This window comes from Phacochoerus africanus, chromosome 5 (assembly GCF_016906955.1).
Source record: "Phacochoerus africanus isolate WHEZ1 chromosome 5, ROS_Pafr_v1, whole genome shotgun sequence".
Taxonomy (NCBI): domain Eukaryota; kingdom Metazoa; phylum Chordata; class Mammalia; order Artiodactyla; family Suidae; genus Phacochoerus; species Phacochoerus africanus.
This window is the reverse complement of record NC_062548.1, coordinates 19,382,510-19,403,542: the sequence shown is the minus strand read 5'-3', so window position 1 is coordinate 19,403,542 and position 21,033 is coordinate 19,382,510. Positions and strand designations below refer to the sequence as shown.

The window sequence follows — 21,033 nt, the reverse complement described above, 5'->3', positions numbered from 1 at the left end:
GTGACCCCTTGGACCTATAGTTTGAGAGACGCCATGTGATGCTAGTTTCATTTCCCCCGCAAGCAGCAGTGTAAGTACAGTTGCATGCAGCCTGCTGTGGCTGACTAGGAAAGGCAGATTGGGGGTAAGTGTGGGAATGCCTGAGGCTCCAGGCTGGAGCCCCAAGCCGCTCAGACCCACCAGCTGGACAACAGTAGGGCTCTCAACCCACATCGGCGTGGCCTGGCTCCCACTCGCCACGGTCTGTGCCTGTCTGTGGTCCAGGGCATTCGGAGGCATCTCCCGAGCGCCTGCCATGGGTCCGTTTCATCAAGGCTACAGAGAGGGAAGCTCAAGGACAGGTCAGTTCAGTAGACCCCGCATCCAGTGACCAGTCATCAGAGTCTGAGCGATACCAGAAAATAAAGCCATTTTATTATTATTTTCTTATCTACCCCTGCGGCCTGAGGTGTGGGAGTGGAGGGAGTGAGATGCCATCGGCCCTGCTGCTGGTTCTCTACTTGGCCTGGACTGTCTCCTCCAGCATATCCAAGCGCTTCTGTAGCTCCTGCACCGTGGCCTGGAGCTTCTTCATCTCCTCCTCCAGCCGGGATATGGCATCCTGGGGGGATCCAGGGCTGCGTCAGGCCCAGCTCCTTCCTGGCTGCTAAGCCTCCTCCCAAGAACCTCAGGGCTTGGGCCCTTCTGTCTCTCAGCCAGAGAGCCGCAGGCCTATAAGCCTGAAACCTGTTTTCCGAGGCTGAGTCTGGGCTGCCCCAGCCTCCTTCCCCTGGGTCAGGGACCACATTGGTAGCAGCCCCTGCCCTACCTGCCCCACCTTCCCATCCTGATTCCCAGGCTGCCTCTCACCGAGCTGGGAGCACCACTGGCCTCTGGTGTCGTCCTCCTGCGCCCAGTGTCCAGGCCCCGGTTGACCCTCAGCTCCCGGCTCTTTGGGGGCACATAGCCATCCTTGAGGGAAATGAGGAGGGGCCCGGCGTCCCGGCCCCCCAGCCACTCCTCGGCCGTGAGGGCAGCATCAGGCCCCGCGGTGGGTGGGTACAGGTCCTCCTGGAACAGGTCCGACTGTGGGGCAAGGCCAAGGCTGGTTAAGAGGATGCTCGCGCCGCGCCAGCACCCGGTCCCTCCGAGAGCCCGGGGAGGGGCGCGGGAGCATCACCTTCCTAGGCACCGTCATGGCGATGGGCTCACACCTCCGCTCGTGCAGCTTGTAGAACCTGTGGAAACAGGCGGGTGAGCAGTGCCCACAGCATGGCTGCACTGGGACCGAAGGGCAGCGCTGCCCAAGCAGCATGCTCAGGTCAGGGACCGGGGCAGTCACCTGGCAATCTCACACTTGTTCACCTCCAGACCACGCTTGGGCATGTAGCCCATGCCACGCTGAGACTCCTTGGAACTGAACATGGACAGATAGTGCAGGAACGGGGCCTCGGAAGTGATCTCGAAGTACCGGATAGAGCTGTCACCCTGCAGGTGGTGGGCGCGAGGGAGGATCAACTGATGCCTCCAGCCATCACGGTCCTTTCCAAGTCCCCCCCACCCACCTCGCTCCCCCCGACCCCCTGCCCGCCTGGGCCACCTTGCCACAGAGGTAGACAATGTTGGTGTCGGGGTCAAAGAAGGGCAGCAGGACGCCACTGCTCGTGTCCAGCTCCTGCAGGGACAGCGGCTCCTCCAGGTGTTTCTGCGGAGACGGGTGGGAGTAACAATGAGATGGGCCACGTTGGGAGGTGCAGTGATGGAGGGGTGGGGTGGGGGGCTCAGAGGCCAACCAGCAGAAACCCCCATCTCACGGTGGGTCACCTGAGGCCATGACCATCCGGCCAGGCACGTGGCAAGGCAGGGACCAAGCCTTTAGGCTTGGTTCTGCTCCCCACGCAGCACTCACCGTGTCCCACAGCGCCACCTGCCGCTCACTCATGCGGCTGAAGCCGGTGGTCAGGATCTTGCCATCTGACACAAACACAGCTCGCACGGGCCGGGTCCCCTCATGGGGACGGTCCTTCTCCTGGAAGGAAAGGGAGGGGGTCGGTCAGGCATCTATCCGCACACGCACCTTAACGGCCAGGCCCCAGCTGGGAGCTAGAGAGGGCCGCCTCTAGGGGCCCAGGGGGCGATGGGTAGGCGGGGGCAAGCCCCCGGGGTCAAAGGTCACGGCCACTCACGGCTACAATGGTGCCTTTGCGGGGCTCAATGATGCGAACTCGCTTGTCCCGGCAGGAGGTGCAGATGAGGGCGCCATCTCGGCTCCAGTCCACACTGTAGATTGTGTCCGGGTGCACGTCCGAGCCCAGCGTCAGCACGGCCGCCCCAGTGCCCACGTCCCACACCAGGATCACGTTGTCACAACCTGGGCGATGTCCCCAGTATCAGAAGCCTTGAGCCTCCCACCCTCGCTGTCAGGTGACCAGCCCTCCCGGGTTCTCCCCGCCCCAGGCACCTGCACTGAGCAGCACGTTCTGGGCCGTGGGGTGCCAGGCCACAATGCCCACGCGCTTGGTGTGGCCCTCCAGGGTGACGACAGGCTCCCGCAGGGGCAGCGTCAGGCCCCCGTCAGGGATCTCCCACACCTGCAGAGAAGGGGCGAGTGAGTCCTGGGGGCTCCCAATGTCCGATCCAGTGCTGGAACTGCCCCACACTCCCCCGCCCCAGCACCCCCCCACACTCACCATGACCGTGCAATCTTCGGAGCCACTGGCAATGACGTTATCATTGTGCGGGCACCAGGCGATGTCCAGCACGGGCGCCGTGTGGCCACAGACCGTAGGCGCATTCTTGTCCACACGGCCAGTCTAGAGGACACAGCAGGGCCTCTGAGGGGGGTGCTTTTGCCCTCCAAAGCCCATCCAACCCCTGCCTCCCCAACCCCTTCAGAGAGGTACAGAGGGGAAAGCTGTGGTGTCGCCAGGTGACAAAGCAGGGCCTAGAGCTGGAGGGTTCGGACCGCTCAGCAGGGCTGGCCATGGGGAGGGCAGGATGCATATGTGGGGCTCGCCTTACAGTCAGACCCTGGCCAGGTTGCTGTCATCTCTATCTCAGTTTCTCATCCCTGCCCTGTGGCCCAGGACCCGCTCCCCGATCCCAGCTTCCCCAAGTGAGGCTTCCCTGGGACTAACAGGCCAGGGCCCTGGGCGGGGACAGGCTTGGGGGCATGGGGGCATTGTCTTGAGGTTGGGGTTCCCTAGGGGAGTGTGTGGGAATGGAGGGGCTGTGGGAACGGGTCCTCCCAAAGGACAGGGACAGGGGGACGTCTGTCATAAGTGGCCCCCAGGCAGGAGCAGAGGTTTGGAAATGGCCACTTCCGGGGACAGCTGCTGCAGCAGGGCTTCCTGTGTGAAGAGCAAGCCCAGCTCTCACCACTTCCTCTTCTCTTTGTTTCCATCGGCCCTTTTAAGGTAACAACGCAGGGCCCATCTCCCCTTCCTGTCTCACCCCTCGAGAGCACAGGAGTGTGCTGGGGGTGGGGGGTCAGCAGACAGCATGAAGGAGGGGCAGGATCCAAGGGAGGACTGGCTTGGGGGCAGGGGAAGGGGGCTTCTGGATCATCCCTGCCTGGGAGCTGGGGGTCCGAGCTTGCTGGGTTCTTAAAGGCTCAGATGGACCCCCACCCAGCGTCCCTGCAAACCCTCAGAGCACTGCTGGGCCTGCCCAGACCCCAGCCCAGCCCTCCCTGTGCTCCCCAGGGGAGCAAGCTGCAGGCTGAGACGTGGGAGGCCTGGCCCCGGGTCTGCAGGACTCACTGTATGACCCTTCCCGTGTCACCTCCCCAAAGAGCTTCAGCTCCCACCCAACCATTGCATGTAGGAGCTGGAAGAAGGGTGAGGTTCAGCTGATCCAGCTCCATTGTACAGACGATAGCACTGCGGCCCGAAGGTTGGTGACAGTCACCTAATCAGGACCCCCGAGAGGCCACTGGATGACCGGAGGCCACCTAGGACTCCAGGCGCTCACCTTGCTCAGGGGCAGTACCAGGAAGGCCCCGCCCCCGCTGGCCTCACAGATCAGGGCCACGAACTTGGGGTTGACAGCACAGAAGCCACTGTCCCAGGTGGTCTGTGAGACGCGCACGTCCTCATAGCACTGGTCGGCCTTGGCTGGCTGTCCAAACACGTGGCGGAACTTGCTGGAACGGACCACCTGCCGGCTCATCCTGGCAGACACACAAGCAGAAGGCTTTTCTTCCTTTGGGTCAACGCGGACCTTACACTGGTCCCCGTCTCCCCCAGGACACCCCTGGGCCTGGCCTTCATGGTCTCAGCTAACTTCCCCAGCTTGTCTCCCCAGCGCGCTGCTGCTGGCTTCTGTAATTAACATCCCGCTACCCTCACAGCGGCCTTGCCCGACCCCCCTACCTCTGGCTGACCTGCAGGGCCCACCCACCGCAGCCTGGCTCCTGTACCCTCGGCCTCGGGGGAAGAGCCCGCTGTGGGGTGGCCCCTGGTGCCGGCCCATTTGTCCCACTGAGTGGCTGACAGACACAGAGTCCTTCATCCCCCGCTGGGTCACACTCCGGGCCTTCCGTGTGGACAGCTTGGAGAGTGGGGTCTCTCAGTCACAGGGTCCAAACTTCACACCCTCACACCCACGTGGGGAGCCTCCTAAAGGCCAGGCACTCCCAACCTCCAGGCTCAGGGCTGGACACACAGAGGGATGTGGCTTGTGGGTTTGCCCAGGAGGCACTTCTTCAGTGGCTCATTGGCCCTCTGGGCACCAGAAACAGGCAGATGGCTGGGGCCCAAGCATCTCCTTTTCCATACACCTCTCTGCTTCCTGCCTGGCCTGGTTCCTTCCCCAGTCCCTCTGGAACCACCCATGGGAAGGGAGCAGCCGGCACTCACTTCTTGGAGTCGGGCTAGGACGGTTCCCCCACCCCACGGTTGCTGGATGGTCAGTGCACAAAGCCAAGGGGCCTGCCTCTGGCTGCTCACGCTCCAGGCCGGGTCCTGGTGCCCAGCAGCATCACCTTCCAGCTCAGCATGGGGACCTGTGCTGCCCACTCAAGAGCACCCTCCGGGCCTCTCCTCCATCACCTCAGCTTCACCCTTTCACCTTCTGGCCTAGCCCTTTGGTGTGTGTGGGGGGGTGCTCCAGCCACCCTTGCCCACCCTGTGACTCTCCAAGGGGCTCCTGGGTCCACCTGTCCAGAAAACGGGTGAGGAACCTGTGTGTGGGGAAGCCCGTCTGGGGACAGGGGGGGGGATTCTTCCCAAGTGAGAAGCCTGGATCTTGGGAGCCAGGAGCCCCCAAATTGGAGGTTGGGAGACAGGAAGCCAGCGCCCCACCCTGCCTCCTCCCCCACCGCAGGTACTAGGCCCGGAAACCACGGAAAGGGGAACTTGGTCTTTTCTTGTTTTGCTCTCAACCCCTTCCTGTCTCCCAGCTCAGGGCAGCTGCTCGGCGCACCCCACCCTGCCCCCCCCGCCCCCAAACTCGTCCAAAGATGCCAAGGGGAGTCTGGCCGGCACGTGTCCTGACCCCCGGGCTCCCCCACCTCCATCATGGCTGCGGTGGCCCCTCGCCCTCGTCCCCTCACCGCGCCCTCCCGGACACACGGATGGACCCGCCCACGCGCACCTGCACCCTCAGGCGAGTCCCTCCACGCGGGGCGTGGAGCGGCTCTGTCCCCATCGCCGAGCCAGCTCGCTTTGACAGTCTGTCCGCCCCCACAGCCCGCTCCTGCCAAGCCCTCGCCTGCCCCACAGGTGGCCCAGAGCAGCGATGCCGAGTCCCGCGCCCCCGTCCCCGGGGGGTCTTACCTGCTGCTGAGAGAGGAGTGACCCCCCAAACGGAGGAGGGAGAGGAGGAGGCGGAGGAAGGAGCTGGAGGAGCCGGAGACTGCCCGCTGAGGATGCTCTCGTCAAGACAATGAATGAGAAGCGGCGGCGCCCGCCTCCTTAGGGGTGGCAGCGCCCCTTTGGGCGGAGCTCTTAAAGGGGAGAGCCCTTCGCTCCGCCGAGGCGCCGCCTTGCCCAGCGGACCGACCGCAGCCTCCCCTCCCCTCCCTCCCTCCGTGGAGAAGCTCCGCGCCTTGGCTGCCAATGCCAGACCAAAACAGATGCTGCTGGCCAGTGGCTGCCAATCTCATCTTTTAATGTCAAAATGCAAAAATAACCTGTTCCTTCATCCCTGCTTCAGCCCACCCCCAGCCTACTCGCCACCCTTTCCCTGGCCATCATGAAAGAGTCCATCAGTGCGCCCCTAGGCGGGCCCGGGTACAGGCCCCCGTGCCCACCCCCAGCCAAGGCTGTCCTGCTTTCTGCCGCCCCCACGGAACAGAGCTGGGGAAGGGACAGGAGGAGGGAGAGCCACCTGCAGGCAGGAGACCTGGGGTCTGTCCTGGCCCCTGCATTTACAAATGGGTGGCCCCGGGAGAGTCACTTACCCTCTCTGGGTCTGTGTGCATCTAGGAGCACCTCTGCCCTGCCTGCCTCAAAGGGGAAAATGGGATAATTGGGCGCTTCTTTGTGCGGGGAGGAGTGGGAGCTATAGAGGTGAAGGAGTCGGAGTTGGGCGGCTAGCGGAAGGTTAGGCACAAATAACAGCTCTAATGAGCTAAGTAGAAGAGTTGCCACGGTGGTGCAGTGGGTTAAGAATCCTACTGCAGTGCCTTGGGTGGCTGCGGAGGCACAGGTTCGATCCCCAGCAGTGGATTAAAGGATCCAGCTTTGCCTGCAGCTGCTGCAAGAATTCAACCCCAGGTCTGGGAACTAACAAAAAGAAAAAGAGCTAAGTAGGAGTTCCTGTGGTGGCACAGCAGAAACGAATCTGACTAGCATCCATGAGGACACAGATTCAATCCCTGGCCTGGCTCAGTGGATTAAGGATCCGGCATTGCCGTGAGCTGTGGTGTAGGTCACAGATGTGGCTTGGATTTTACGTGGCTGTGGCTGGGTTGTAGGCCAGGTGGCTACAGCTCCGATTTGACCCCTAGCCTGGGAAGTTCCACATACCACGTGTGCAGCCCTAAAAAGACCAAAAAAAAAAAAAGCTAGAGGAGGAAGCCTGGGCTTCAGACTCAAGAGGAAGGAGTTGGTTCCCATCCAAGAGACTGCCTCATAGAGGTAGAAACACTGAGGGCAGGGAAGGCCTGCTCTAGAATCATTGCTTTCTGAGTTTGAGTCCTGGCTGTCACACCTACAGAGTGATCTTGGGCAGGTTCCTTAATCTCTGTCAGCCTTAGTTTCTCTGGCTGTAACAGCCTCACACCTACCATGAGATTATGGAAATGGATCTTTTTTTTTTTTTTTTTTTTTTTAATGGCTAGACCACAGCGTATGGAGGTTCCCAGGCTAGGAGTCGAATCTGAGCTGCAGCTTCCGGCCTACACCACAGCCACAGCAACTCGGGATCCAAGCCGTGTCTGTGACCTACACCACAGCTCATGGCAACACTGGATCCTTGACCCACTGAGTGAGGCTAGGGATCGAACCTGTGTCCTCATGGGTCCTAGTCGAGTTCATTGTGGCTGAGCCCTGACGGGAACTCCGAGGTTATGGAAATGGAAAGCCTTCTGCTCCTTATCTGAAGTATAGCAAGTGCTTCATAAATCTTACCTCTCATCATTGCTACTTTTTACAGAGTATTTGGGCTGAACCTAAAAGGCTGAGAAGGAGCCAACAGGTGTGACCGGAGGACATCTTGTCAGCTGAGGGGCCATCTGAGCAACAGCCATTAATGTGATTCTATAAGCGACTGGTTCAAACCCTCCCTCCCCCATGGACTGGCTGTACCATTCTTGGGCAAGAAGTCTAACCTCTCCAAACCTCAGTCTCACAGTTCCCTTTGTGGTGAAGCAGAAACGAATCCGACTAGGGACCATGAGATTGCACGTTCAATCCCTGGCCTCGCTCAGTGGGTTAAGGATCCAGTTTAGCTGTGAGCTGTGGTGTAGGTCACAGAGACAGCTCGGATCCCACGTTGCTGTGGCTGTGGCATAGGCCAGCGGCTACAGCTCCGATTCAACCCCTAACCTAGGAACCTCCATATGCCGCGGGAGTGGCCCTAGAAAAGGCAAAAAGACAAAAAACAAAAAACCCTATGGGTTGTATTTCACCTGAGAGCCTGCTCCTGGATGGGACTGGACGGTGTGGGCAGGAGCAGAAGTGACACGAATAATAGCTGGCATTTACTGATTGCCTACTATGTGCCCGGCACTGTTCTAAAACACTATAAATGCAGAGTTCCCTGGTGGCCTAGCAGCTAAGGACATGGCACTGTCACTGCTGTGGTTTGGGCTCCATCTCTGGCCTGGGAACTTCCATATGCCTCGGCCCTGGCCAGAAAAAACAAACCAGGTGTTCCCATCATGGTGCAATGTAAACAATTCCAAATTGTACCCATAAGGATGTGGGTTCGATCCCTGGCTTTGCTCAGTGGGTTGGGGAACTGGCGTTGTTGAGAGCTATGGTATAGACCAAAGACACAGCTCAGATCTGGTGTTGCTGTGGCTCTGGTGTAGGCCGGCAGCTACAGCTCCCATGAGACCCCTAGCCTGGGAACCTCCATATGCTGTGGGTGCAGCACCACAAAAACAAAAACCAAAAACAAAAAAAGAAAAGGAGAGGGAATATATTAAAAGAGTCCTAAGAAACTAATCAACCAACTGTAATATGTGAACTTTCTTTGACCCTGATTCGAACACGTCATCTGTAAAAGGTGACTCTTTTTTGGCCATGTTCGCAGCATGCAAAAGTTCCTAGGCCAGGGATTGAATCGAAGCCACCGCAGTAACCCAAGCCAAGCAGTGACAATGCCAAGTCCACCAGGGAACTCCCTAAAAGGAGATTTTTAAGATTAGATTCTGGTCACTTAAAACCAAGTGTCCTGACTAGTCCAAGCAGCACTTGGATCTAAAGTGCCACACCAGGAGTTCCCGTCGTGGCGCAGTGGTTAACGAATCTGACTAGGAACCATGAGGTTGCGGGTTCGGTCCCTGCCCTTGCTCAGTGGGTTAACGATCCGGCGTTGCCGTGAGCTGTGGTGTAGGTTGCAGACCCGGCTCGGATCCCGCGTTGCTGTGGCTCTGGCGTAGGCCGGTGGCTACAGCTCCAATCTGACCCCTAGCCTGGGAACCTCCATATGCCGTGGGAGCGGCCCAAAGCAATAGCAAAAAAAAGACAAAAATAAAAAAAAATAAAAAAATAATAAAGTGTCACACCAGCATCCCGTCACTGAAGGGTCTCAAGAGATCCATGAGGTGTTTTTGTTTTTGGTCCCTCTTTTGCAGATTACAAGACCGAGGCTCCCAGAGACAAATGACCTACCCACGGACACATGGGATCCAAATACAAATTTGTTTGACTCTGAAACCCATGGGTCCATTCAAAGTGTCTGGTCGACCTCTCAAAGCAGAGGTACACCCAAAAGCAGATAGCAGTGGGGTCAGGAGAGCAACCCAGGTCCACAGATGGTGGTGGAATGGGGGAATGGCATGACACTTAAACTGGGTCTTAAATAAGAGTTTGCCAAGCTGACAAGGTAAGGGAGAGAGAGAAAAGCAAGGAACAGCCAAATTGTGTATGTGTGTGTTTTTGTCTTTTCTAGGGCTACACCCTTGGCATATGGAAGTTCCCAGGCTAGGGGTCCAATCGGAGCTGTAGCCACCAGCCTACACCACAGCCACAGCAACCTGGGATCTGAGTCGCGTCTGTGACCTACAGACCACAGCTCACGGCAACGCCAGATTCTCAACCCACTGAGCGAGGCCAGGGATGGAAACTGCATCCTCATGGATACTAGTCGGGTTCATTAACCACTGTGCCACGACGAGAACTCTGGAACGGACAGTTTTAAGGCAATGGTAAGCTCTGCACCATGGCTGGAGCTCAGGGGCTTGGAATGAAGGGGAAAGGGCTAAAGCTTGAAAAGATCAGCAAAAAAAAATAAAATAAAATAATAATAATAATAAAGGGGAGTTCCTGTCATGGTGCAGTGGTTAACAAATCCGACTAGGAACCATGAGGTTGCGGGTTCGATCCCTGTCCTGGCTCAGTGGGTTGAAGATCCGGCATTGCCATGAGCTGTGGTGTAGGTTGCAGACGTGGCTCAGATCCTGCGTTGCTGTGGCTCTGGCACTGGCTGGCGGTTACAGCTCTGAATCGACCCCTAGCCTGGGAACCTCCATACACCACGGGAGCAGCCCTAGAAAAGGCAAAAAGACAAAAAATAATAATAATAAAAAAGAAAAGATCAGCAGAAGGCAGACCATGAGGGACCTCAAACTGTGTCTTCTTCAGGAGTTTGTGCCTGTAGACAAGAAGCCCACTGGAGTCTCTATGTAAAGAACTGATGGGGTCTCATGGTTTCATTTGTAAGAAGTTACACTGGGAGCCTGGACCCTGCCCCTGTGGCCCCCAGGCCTTCTCACAGTTGTGGTCCTCCATCCACCTGCAGCTCCGCCCTGACCCACATTCAGGAACCTTAAGCGGGAGGGAGATGAAGACGCCTCATCCACAGGCTGGTCACTTTTTTTTTTTTTTCCTTTCCTTTTTTTGTCTTCCCTGCAGCAGATGGAGTTCCCAGGCCAGGGATCAGATCCGAGCTACAGTTACTGGTCACTTCTTTTTTTTTCTTCTTTCCTTTTTTTGTCTTCCCTGCAGCAGATGGAGTTCCCAGGCCAGGGATCAGGTCTGAGCTACAGTTGTAACCTATGCCCCAGCTGCAGCAACGCCAGATCCTTTAATCCACTGCACCGGCCTCAGATCAGATCTGGTGCGACAGAGATGCTGCTTATCACATTGCACCACAGTGGGAACTCCCACCAGCCACTTCTTATTAGCATCTACTCAGGCTGCCTTCCTCACCTTTAGGAGATGCTCCTTTTTTTTTTTTCCTTTGTCTTTTGTCTTTCGACGGCCACACCTGCGGCATATGGAAGTTCCCAGGCTAGGGGTTGAATTGGAGCTGTAGCTGCCGGCCTACACCAGAGCCACAGTAATGCCAGATCCAAGCCAAGTCTGTGACCTACACCACAGCTCACGGCAACGCCAGATCCTTAACCCACAGAGCGAGGCCAGGGATCGAACCTGCGTCCTCATGGATTCTAGTCCAGTTCGTTAACCACTGAGCCACGATGGGAATTCCAAGATGCTTCTATTTTATGGAGAAAAAGACACGAGAACTCTTTCAACCCCTCTGCTCCCGCCACCACCACCACCACCTCCAGCTCCTATGAGCAACCATATGGTCACCACAGAAAACATGTTCTCCTGGGGCCCTGGGATGGTGCCCTTCCCACTTCCTCAGTGACCTCACTCCACCCCTTGACCCCTTGCTTCTGCACTGCCAAGTTCTCCTGTCTGCAGACCCTCTCTGTTCAGTATCAGAAAAACAAGCTGAGGTCCCCTGCATCTTTGGGGGAACCTCCCTCAAGTTGGCAACCTCAAACCACTTCCCTATCTCAGTTGTAGCATTCACAATCAAGTTTCTTGAAAGAGCTGTTTACACTCACTGTCCCGCTTCCTCATTTGCTGCTTATTCTCATGAGTCTGGCTTCTGCTCCCATCACTCCACGTAGACACACCGCTGCCACGGCCACCCATAATCTTCTGATTATTACATCAAATAAGGACGTTTCGGTGATCATCTGGGGCTACGGACTACTCCCTCCCTTTGGAATCTTTCTTTTTCTTTTCTTTTTTTTCCCCCCACACCCGTGGCATGCAGAAGTTCCTGGGCCAGGGATTGAATCCGCTGCAGCAGCAACCCGAGCCACAGCAGTGATCATGCCAGGTCCTTAACCTACTGTGCCACAAGGGAACTCCTCTGGAATTTTTCTTTGATGCCTGGGCCCTACTGTCTCCTGGTTCTCTTCTTGGCTCTGCAGCTTTCTCTCAGTCCCCTGCAGGGTATCCGCCCCCCTTTGTGAAACATACTGTATGTGGGATGCTCCCTGGCACACCCCCTCTTCTCTTGGTCCCCTAACTCCCCACACTGTCTCTTCCACATCCACAGCTTCAGTTACAAATTTTGACATTCCCTTGTCTTGCTGTCTATCATCACCCGAGCTCGACATGCTCCCTCGTTCCCCAGGTCCAGGGGCTGAGCGCTCCAGTGTCTCCAAGGGGAAGAGTGGGGGTGGGTGTTCGGGCCAGGGGAGCTCTAATAGGGACTGGAGGGACTGCGGCTGCCCTAGCCCTTTGTCACCAGGCAGGAATGCAGGTCCTGTATAGCTAAACCTTCCAGGTTTTCAAGACAAGTTAGATATATGGATTTTCACATCAAACCAATTCAAACGTTTCTAAAAATCAAAGTTCCTGTCGAGGCGCAGCAGAAACAAATCGGACCAGGGGTCATGAGATTTCAGGTTCGATCCCTGGCCTCGCTCAGTGGATGAAGGATCTGGCGTTGCTATGGCTGTGGTGTAAGTCGCAGACGAGGCTTGGATCCTATGTGGCTGTGGCTGTGGTGTAGGCTGGCAGCTGTAGCTTCGATTGGTTCCTAGCCTGGGAACCTCCATGTGCCGCGGGTACAGCCATAAAAAGACCAAAAAAAAAAAAAAAGAAGAAGAAGAAGAAGAAGAAATAAGGATATTCACCCAAGAAGGCCCACATTGATTCATTCCAACCATGCTGCATTTTTGGAAAACTACACCATCCACTGATCCACTTCCACCACTGATCCACTTCCATTTTGGATAAAATTTTGATATCCATGCAGAATTTTATCCTAAAGCCTCCTCAGCCCAGGAAGGGTCTTTCCTAGTGATACAAATCTCTCCTAAAGCCTTGGAAGCTCTGCAATAAAATCCCAGAACATGAATACTGCAGCCTACGCCACAGCGGTGGCAACGCCAGATCCTTCACCTGCTGTGCCACAGCGGGAACGCCAGCTCCCTCTTTTTATGGGTAATGAAACCAAGACCCAGAGACCACAGTTAATTAAGCAGAGTCGGAACAAAATCCGGGGTGTGCATTCCCCCAGTACAACGCTACCAGGTTGGAGATGAGATCCTTGCCTCTTTTTCACACACAGCTGCATCTTAGACACAAAACAAATACATACCAGGTCGTCAGGCGTTTTCAAAGACCCATCAGGTGTTCTGCTTCCTTTTTTATGGTAAATAAAACCAAAAACGGAATAGAAAAAGGGGCACACTTGCTCTTGGGTATAATAGATTGTTTTCACATCATGCGTGGCTCTTTCTGAACCCATTTCCTTTCATCTATGTCCAGGTTTTACTCTCATATTTATACAGCACCAGAGCATCTAATTGAAACTACAAGCCCGGAACTTGTCTCTTGTTTTTGCCGTTATAGTTGATTTACAGTGTTCTGTCCCTGTCTACTGTACAGCCAAGTGACCCAGTCGTAAGGCATTTGTGTTTATTAGCCAGGTCTCTTGGGTTGCAAGTTACAGAAACCTAGCTTCAATCAATGTGAACAAAAGCAACCACAACAGAAAAGGAATTTAGAGATCACACAACTGATAAGTCCAGACTGGATCCAGTTGGCTCCAATGATGCTGTCAAGAGTATCAGAATTCTCAGACATGCCCTTGTGGCACAGCAGGTTAAGGATTCAGTGTTGTCGTTGCTGTGGCTAAAGTTGCTGCTGTGCTGTGGGTTTGATCCCTGGCCCGGGAACTTCTGCTTGCTGCCGGTGCAGCCAAAAAAAGAAAAAGGAAAAAAATTGGATTGGTGGTTGGCAGGGACATGGGGTCTGGGCAGAGGATGGGGAGTGGTTGAAAATGAATATTTTTTTTTTCTCGGAGATGAAAATGTTCTGGAATTAGTGGTGATCAATGTATAACTTTGTGACAATGCTAAGGACTAAAAATTGCTGAATTGGGAGTTCCCGTCGTGGCGCAGTGGTTAACGAATCCGACTGGGAACCATGAGGTTGCGGGTTTGGTCCCTGCCCTTGCTCAGTGGGTTAAGGATCCGGCGTTGCCATGAGCTGTGGTGTAGGTTGCAGACGCGGCTCGGATCCCGTGTTGCTGTGGCTCTGGCGTAGGCCAGTGGCTACAGCTCCGATTCGACCCCTAGCCTGGGAACCTCCATATGCGGCGGGAGCGGTCCAAGAAATAGCAAAAAGACAAAAAAAAAATTGCTGAATTGTACACTTTGAAAAGGTAAACTTTATATAATGTATATTTCAATATACATTATATAATATGTATTTCAATAAAACTTTTTTTAAAAAGATTATATGTGGCCTTACTCTATTCCTAATTTTAAGGAATTATTTGCTTTATTTTTCTACCATTCGGTGAGAGAGTAGGGCTCTCTTGCTATCAACTTATTTTATTGCCCTTCTAAAACATAAATCTTTTCTTGGCGTTCCCGCTTGGCACAGCGGAAATGCATCCAACTAGTATCCATGAGGATGCAGGTTTTATCCCTAGCCTCCCTCAGTGGGTCTGGGATCCAGCATTGCCGTGAGCTGTGGTGTAGGTGGTAGAGGTGGCCCGGATCTGGCATTGCTGGAGCTGTGGCTGTGGCGTAGGCTGGCAGCTGTAGCTCCTATTCAACCCATATCCTGGGAGCTTCCATATGCTGCAGCTGCAGCCCTAAAAAGCAAAAAAAAAAAAAAAAAGAAAAGAAAAACCAACTTTTTAAAACAAGAATTGTGAAATATATTTTAAGAATTATGAGAAATATGAATAATGATTAGTGTAGGAATTTCATGATATTTCACTCATTTTCCTCTTTAATCATTTTAGGTGAACCTGACTTTTTTTTTCTTTTTTTTTTTTAAGTTTTATTGAGGTATAGTTGATTACCAAAGTTGAGATCCTTTCTGCTGTACAACAAAGTGATTCAGTTACACATGTACATACAGACGTTCTCCTTCAGATCCTTTTCCCACATAGATGACCCCAGAATATTGGGTAGAGTTCTCTGTGCTTTACGGCAGGTCCCCACTGGCCAATCATTCCCTGTGCTTTACGGCAGGTCCCCACCGGCCAATCATTCCCTGTGCTTTACGGCAGGTCCCCACCGGCCAATCATTCCCTGTGCCTCAGGATCCACGTGCCCATTCCAAACCCCCAGTCCATCCTCCCGTCCCACCTGTCCCCTTTGGTAACCATGAGTTTTTCAAAGGCTGTAAGTCTGTTTCAGGTGAACCTGATTTCCAATGAGATCTGTGAGATTTTCCCATTCAAAATTTCTCTTTTGGGAGTTCCCGTTGTGGCGCAGTGGTTAACGAATCCGACTAGGAACCGTGAGGTTGCGGGTTCGGTCCCTGGCCTGGGCTCAGTGGGTTAAACGATCCGGCGTTGCCGTGAGCTGCAGTGTAGGTTGCAGACGCGGCTCGGATCCCGTGTTGCTGTGGCTCTGGCGTAGGCCGGTGGCTACAGCTCCAATTGGACCCCTAGCCTGGGAACCTCCATATGCCGCGGGAGCGGCCCAAGAAATAGCAAAAAAAAAAAAAAAAATTTTCTCTTTTGGAGTTCCGACTAGCATCTGTGAGGATGCAGTTTTGATCCCTGGGCTCACTTCGTGGGTCTGGGATCTCGCATTGCTGTGGCTTCGGGGTAGGCTGGCAGCTGCAGCTCCGATTGGACCCCTAGCCTGGGCATGCCCATAGGCCGCAGGTGCAGCCCCCCCGCAAAAGCAAAATTTCTCTTTTGTTCCTTCCAACTGTAAAAAGCTGGTACAGCGTTTGGTTTTTGAGGACGTCCACGCAATTTTCTATCTTCCTTCTGCAGAAGTTTTAAAAAAGCTCAAAACAACAAAAGCAGGACTTACGGGTATTTTGAGATCAAAACATGTCTTGGAACTTTGCTCATATTTCACCACTACTACCCTGCAATATTTTGTATTGGCTTTGCCAACTTTCCTAAAACTGGGTTTCTCTTGAAGCTTCTACTTCAATGACGCAACTAAGAAAATGGAATTATGTTCAGAGTATGGCCTCGACCCTCGAATGATCTAGATGTGGAACTAACATCAGCTAACCTCCCTCTCAGGGTCAGGGCGATAACTGAAGAAGGGTGAGAAGAGGGGCTTTGGCAGCTATGTGAGTCTGAAGGTCTTTCACGAAATATCCAGATGGTACTCCTGCCCTTGGCATTTGAAGCATCTCTTTTCGTTTAGCCACAGAATAATAAATAATTATGTTCGCAATATTTTCATAATCATGAATTTTATTTTTATTTTTGTTTGTTTTCTAAGGGCCACACCCACAGCATATGGACGTTCCCAGGCTAGGAGTTGAATTGGCACTGCAGCTGCCCGCCTATGCCACAGCCACAGCAATGCGGGATCCAAGTTGCATCTGGGACCTACATCATAGCTCATGGCAACACTGGATCCTTAACTCACTGAGCGAGGCCAGGGATCGTACCCAGCACCTCCTAGATGCTAGTTTGTTTCATTACCACTGTCACATCGGGAACTCCATAATTACGAATTTTCATCTCAAAAGTAATACATGCTGGGAGTTCCTATTGTGGCTCAGTGGGTTAAGAAACCAAGTAGGATCCATGAGAATCCAGGTTCGATCCCTGGCCTTGTTCAGCGGGTTAAGGATCCGGTATTGCTGCAAGCTGTGGTGTAGGTTGCAGATGCAGCTCAAATACTGTGTTGCTGTGGCTGTGGTGTAGGCCGGCAGCTGCAGCTCGGATTCAATCCCTAGCCCAGGAATTCCATATGCCATGACTACCACTCTAAAAAAAAAAGTAATACATGCTCATTGAGTATGAAGTCCCAAAAGATATATATAAAGTCATTTTACCACCATTTAACCTCCATTCCCACGCCCCAAGGTAACCAATAGCAACACATTGATGTGTTTTTCTGCACACCTGGTAAGGAATATTCTAAATGTGGGTATTTCCTAGAGAGCCAAAGAAAGTCCTGGGCAACACAAGCATTCAAAGGAAAATAAGCTTAGAAAAGATAATAAAAAGAATCAGGCAAACCGAGCCTGAGAAATCTTTTAGGGGTGATGAAAATATTCTAAAACCAAACTGTGGCGAGTTCTCTTGTGGCATGGGGATCTGTTGTCCCTGCAGCAGCTGGCATCGCTGCTGTGGCACAGGTTTAATCTCTGGCCTGGGAACTTCCACCTGCTGCTGGGCACTGTGCGCACGCGCGCGCACACACACACGAAAGTAAATCATACCTCAATAAAGCTCGGTGGTGTTGTTGGTTTTGGTTTGGGTTTGGGTTTGGGTTTTTTTTTTTTTTTTTTTTGCCACACCCATGATGCATGTGGAATTTCCTGGACCAGGGATCAAATCCATGACACAGTAGTGATCCAAGCCACTGCAATAACAATGCCAGATCCCTAACCACTAGCTTCTTGGGTGGGTTTTTGTTTGTTGAGGGTTTGTTTTGTTTTGTTTTTTTGTCTTTTTAGGGCCTTACTCACTGGCGGCATATGGAAGTTCCCAGGCTAAGGGTCAAATCGGAGCTGCAGCTGCTAGCATAGGCCACAGCCACAACCAAGTCAGGTCCGAGCTGCATCTGCGACCTACAATGCCGCCTGCAGGCAACTCGGGATCCTTAACCCACTGAGCAAGGCCAGGGATCGAACCTATGTCCTCATGGATGCTAGTCAGGTTTGTTTCCGCTGAGCCACGATGGGAACACCTTGTTTTGTCTTTTAAGCAGCCAGGAAGATAGGAGGAAAACCAGAGGCTGGGGATACAGCCTGGATGTGAGCAGAGGCCTGTGCCCTAGAGGAGCTACTTAACACCCCCCGAAGGTCAAATAACACCCCCCCCAAGGATGTTTGCATCTAACCCCTGGAACCTGCGATATGTTCCCTGACACAGGTGAAAGGACTTTGCATGTGTAATTAAGTTTATTGACCTTAAAATGGGGAGCGTACGGAGTTCTCTTGGTGGCTTAAGGATCCAGCGTTGCCGTGAGCTGTGGTATAGGTCGGAGACGTGGCTCGGATCCGGCATTGCTGTGGCTGTGGTGTAAGTCAGCAGCTGTAGCTCCGATTAGACTCCTAGCCTGGGAACCTCCATATGCCACGGGTGCGGCCCTAAAAAAGCTAAAGAAGGAGTTCCCCATTGTGGCGCAGTGGTTAACAAATCCGACTAGGAACCAGGAGGTTGCAGGTTCGATCCCTGGCCTTGCTCAGTGGGTGAAGGATCCGGAGTTGCTGTGAGCTATGGCATAGGTCGCAGACGCGGCTCGGATCCCACGTTGCTGTGGCTCTGGCGTAGGCCAGCAGCTACAGCTCCGATTTGACCCCTAGCCTGGGAACCTCCGTATGCCATGGGAGCGGCTCTAGAAAAGGCAAAAAGACCAAAAAAAAAAAAAAAAAGCTAAAGAAATAAATACGTGAATTAATTAATAGGGAACGTAGCCTGAAGTATTCAAGTGAGCCCAATCTAATCACTTGGTTGTTTGAAAGAAGAGCGTTTTCTCCAGCCGGAAGCAAGAGAGATGCGATGGAAGGAGAAGGCGGGGATGCGAAGGTGCGCACGCGCAGAAGTGAGGCCTCGCGGCGCCGAGGGCAGTCCCCAGCTGCAGCCGCAAAGACGTGGGGGGCTTCCGTCCCTCCTCCAGCCACGTGGAACTTGATTGTGCGACATCCTGAATGAGTGGGTTCTCAGCGCCTCCCCGTTGGAGTTCCGCCAGCCAACACCGCCAGCCCAGTAAATCCCAGAGCAGAGAAACCGGTTGAGCCAACCTGGACTTCTGACCAGCAGAACCGTGAGACCCCAGATGTGTGTTGCTTTCAGGCTCGAAGAGTGCAGTAATTTGTTAGGGTAGCAAGGGAGAACTAATACAATAACTAAATTGTAAACCTGGGAGGCAGACCCCGTTTCAAACCTTTTAATGTCTTTTGTTGTGGTGGTGGTTTTTTGGAGGGCTGCACCCGTGGCATATGGAGGGTCCCAGGCTAGGGGTCGAATTTGAGCTGCAGCTGCCGGCCTACACCACAGGCACAGCAGTGCAGGATCCGAGCCGCGTCTGTGACCTACACCACGGCTCACAGCAACGCCAAATCCTTGACCCCCAGAGCGAGGCCAGGGATGGAACCCGAATCATCATGGATACTAGTAGGGTTCGTTACCACTGAGCCCCAATGGGAACTCCCTTTTAATGTCTTTTTATTGCCTAAAACCAAATAGAGGCTAAACTCCTTAATGTAGCACCTGTGGCCCACCCGAGTCTTGTCCCCCGCCACCTGCTCACCAGCTGGAGGCTCTTCAGCCACCTGCCTGCATCGCATCCTGCCACCTGTCACCTCCCTTCCCCTCCCTAGCATGACTTTCTTTTGGACTAAACTCAGGCACTACCTATCCCAGGAAGACTCTCTGGCCTGTGTTCCACAGTACCCATTGAATAGTTCCTTCATTATAATATAGTATAATAATAATAATATGGCACATAATTACACTTATTAAGTATTACAATGAACCAGTTATGTGCATGGAATTCCACCTTCCTTTAGGGCCAGATCAAATCTACATTATCCTTGCGGAGTTCCTGTCGTGGCTCAGCTGACGGACCTAACTAGCATCCAAGAGGATGCAGGTTTGATTCCTGGCCTCGCTCAGTGGGTTAAGGATCCGGCTTTGCTGTGAGCTATGGTATAGATCACAGACGTAGCATGGATCCCGTGTTGCTGTGGCTCTGGCATAGGCCGGCGGCTACAGCTCTGATTCGACCCCTAGCCTGGGAACCTCCATATGCTGTGGGTGTGGCCCTAAAAAGGCAAAAAGACAGAAAAATAAAAATAAATAAATGCTCTTTGCCTCCCAGTGCCCTCTACACAGTAGATGCTCCATCAATTTTATTGACATGTCCCACGTGGAAGAAAAAGTTTTGATAACTGATAAAGAAGCTCATTAACCTACAAGTAGGTTAGATGCTGAAGGGCTTGTTGCTGTGTCCCTTCATTTGTAAGGAAGTAAGTGGGAGTTAGGCTGTGTTCCCCAGATTATTTCCATGAAACCAGACTATGTATTATTCCTCAAACTTTATTTATTTTGTCATTTGAGGGCCACATAGGGAAATCCTCATAGCTACCTAGGTCCGTAGTTGCCACCTGGTTCCTGGGAAAAGTCGGGTGACTAAAGTTTCCACCCAATACCTCACCAAGCTTATCCTGTACGTTTTCCTAATTAATATCAAGCTGATGGGGCTTAGAGGGATTTGCCAATCACGTTTCCTGTTCTCTCTCTCTCTCTTTTTTTTTTTGCTTTTTTTAGGACCCCCTCCAAAGCATATGGAAGTTCCTAAGCTAGGGATCGAATCAGAGCTGTAGCTGTCAGCCTACACCACAGCCACAGCCACAGCCACGCCGAATCCTTAACCCACAGATCGAGGCCAGGGATCAAACCTACATCCTCATGGGTACCAGTCAGATTTGTTTCCACTAAGCCACGAAGGGAATTCCAAGTTAATGATGTTTGTAAAATGCCTCAAAACCAAGCACAAACCTAGGAAACACGTCAAAGTTTAAGGGATGATGCTGGTGCTGAATACTGGTAAAATCACACACAATCACTAATTCCATCTGTTGGTTCAAGCAGAGGGGTGTGCTTTTGCTCGGGTACAGCTTGGCTTTTCCTATGAAGATTTATGAGTGGGATAAGCAGAGAAAATTGTGTTTTGACTTGAAATTAAAATCGTTATGGGGAGTTCCTGTCATGGCTCAGTGGTTCATGAATCTGACTAGGAATCATGAGGTTGCAGGTTCGATCCCTGGCCTTGCTCAGTGGATTAAGGATCCAGCATTGCCATGAGCTGTGGTGTAGGTCACAGACGCGGCTCAGATCCCACGTTGCTGTGGCTGCGGTGTAGGTGGTGGTTACAGCTCAGATTGGACCCCTAGCCTAGGAACCTCCATATGCTGCGGGTGCGGCCCTAGAAAAGACAGAAAGACAAAAAAAATAAGTAAAAATAGTTATGGAATTCCCCTCATAGCTCAGCGGAAATGAATCCGACTAGTATCCATGAGGACAAAGGTTCGATCCCTGGCTTCGCTCCGTGGGTTAAGGATCCGGTGTTGCCGTGAACTGTGGTGTAGGTCGCAGATGCGGCTTGGATCTGGCATTGCTGTGTCTGGTGCAGGGCGGCGACTATAACTGATTCGACCTTTAGCCTGGGGCCCTCCA

The 21,033-nt window shown here is 53.2% G+C and overlaps 1 protein-coding gene across 1 annotated transcript; it reads right to left on the bottom strand.

Annotated features, from left to right (window-relative positions):
• Positions 1 to 392: 392 nt before the first annotated feature.
• On the bottom strand, positions 393 to 5,922 carry CORO1A (coronin 1A). Its single transcript, XM_047780161.1, has 11 exons — positions 5,757 to 5,922; positions 3,952 to 4,150; positions 2,670 to 2,792; positions 2,441 to 2,570; positions 2,166 to 2,350; positions 1,889 to 2,008; positions 1,580 to 1,684; positions 1,322 to 1,467; positions 1,160 to 1,217; positions 850 to 1,065; positions 393 to 601 (listed from the first exon to the last, which is right to left on the bottom strand). Exons 2-11 carry the CDS (start codon positions 4,147 to 4,149, stop codon positions 497 to 499), a joined length of 1,386 nt encoding a protein of 461 aa, XP_047636117.1. The 5' UTR covers position 4,150; positions 5,757 to 5,922; the 3' UTR covers positions 393 to 496.
• Positions 5,923 to 21,033: the final 15,111 nt, after the last annotated feature.

Bases quoted from the DNA above. Each gene is read 5' to 3' on its own strand.
- CORO1A (XM_047780161.1), bottom strand. From the start codon at position 4,149: ATGAGCCGGCAGGTGGTCCGTTCCAGCAAGTTCCGCCACGTGTTTGGA. The intron at 1,685-1,888 runs GTGAGTGCTGCG...CCGTCTCCGCAG, and splicing joins AGGTGGCGCTGTGGGACACG to AAACACCTGGAGGAGCCGCT. The intron at 1,218-1,321 runs GTGACTGCCCCG...CTGTTTCCACAG, and splicing joins AACAAGTGTGAGATTGCCAG to GTTCTACAAGCTGCACGAGC.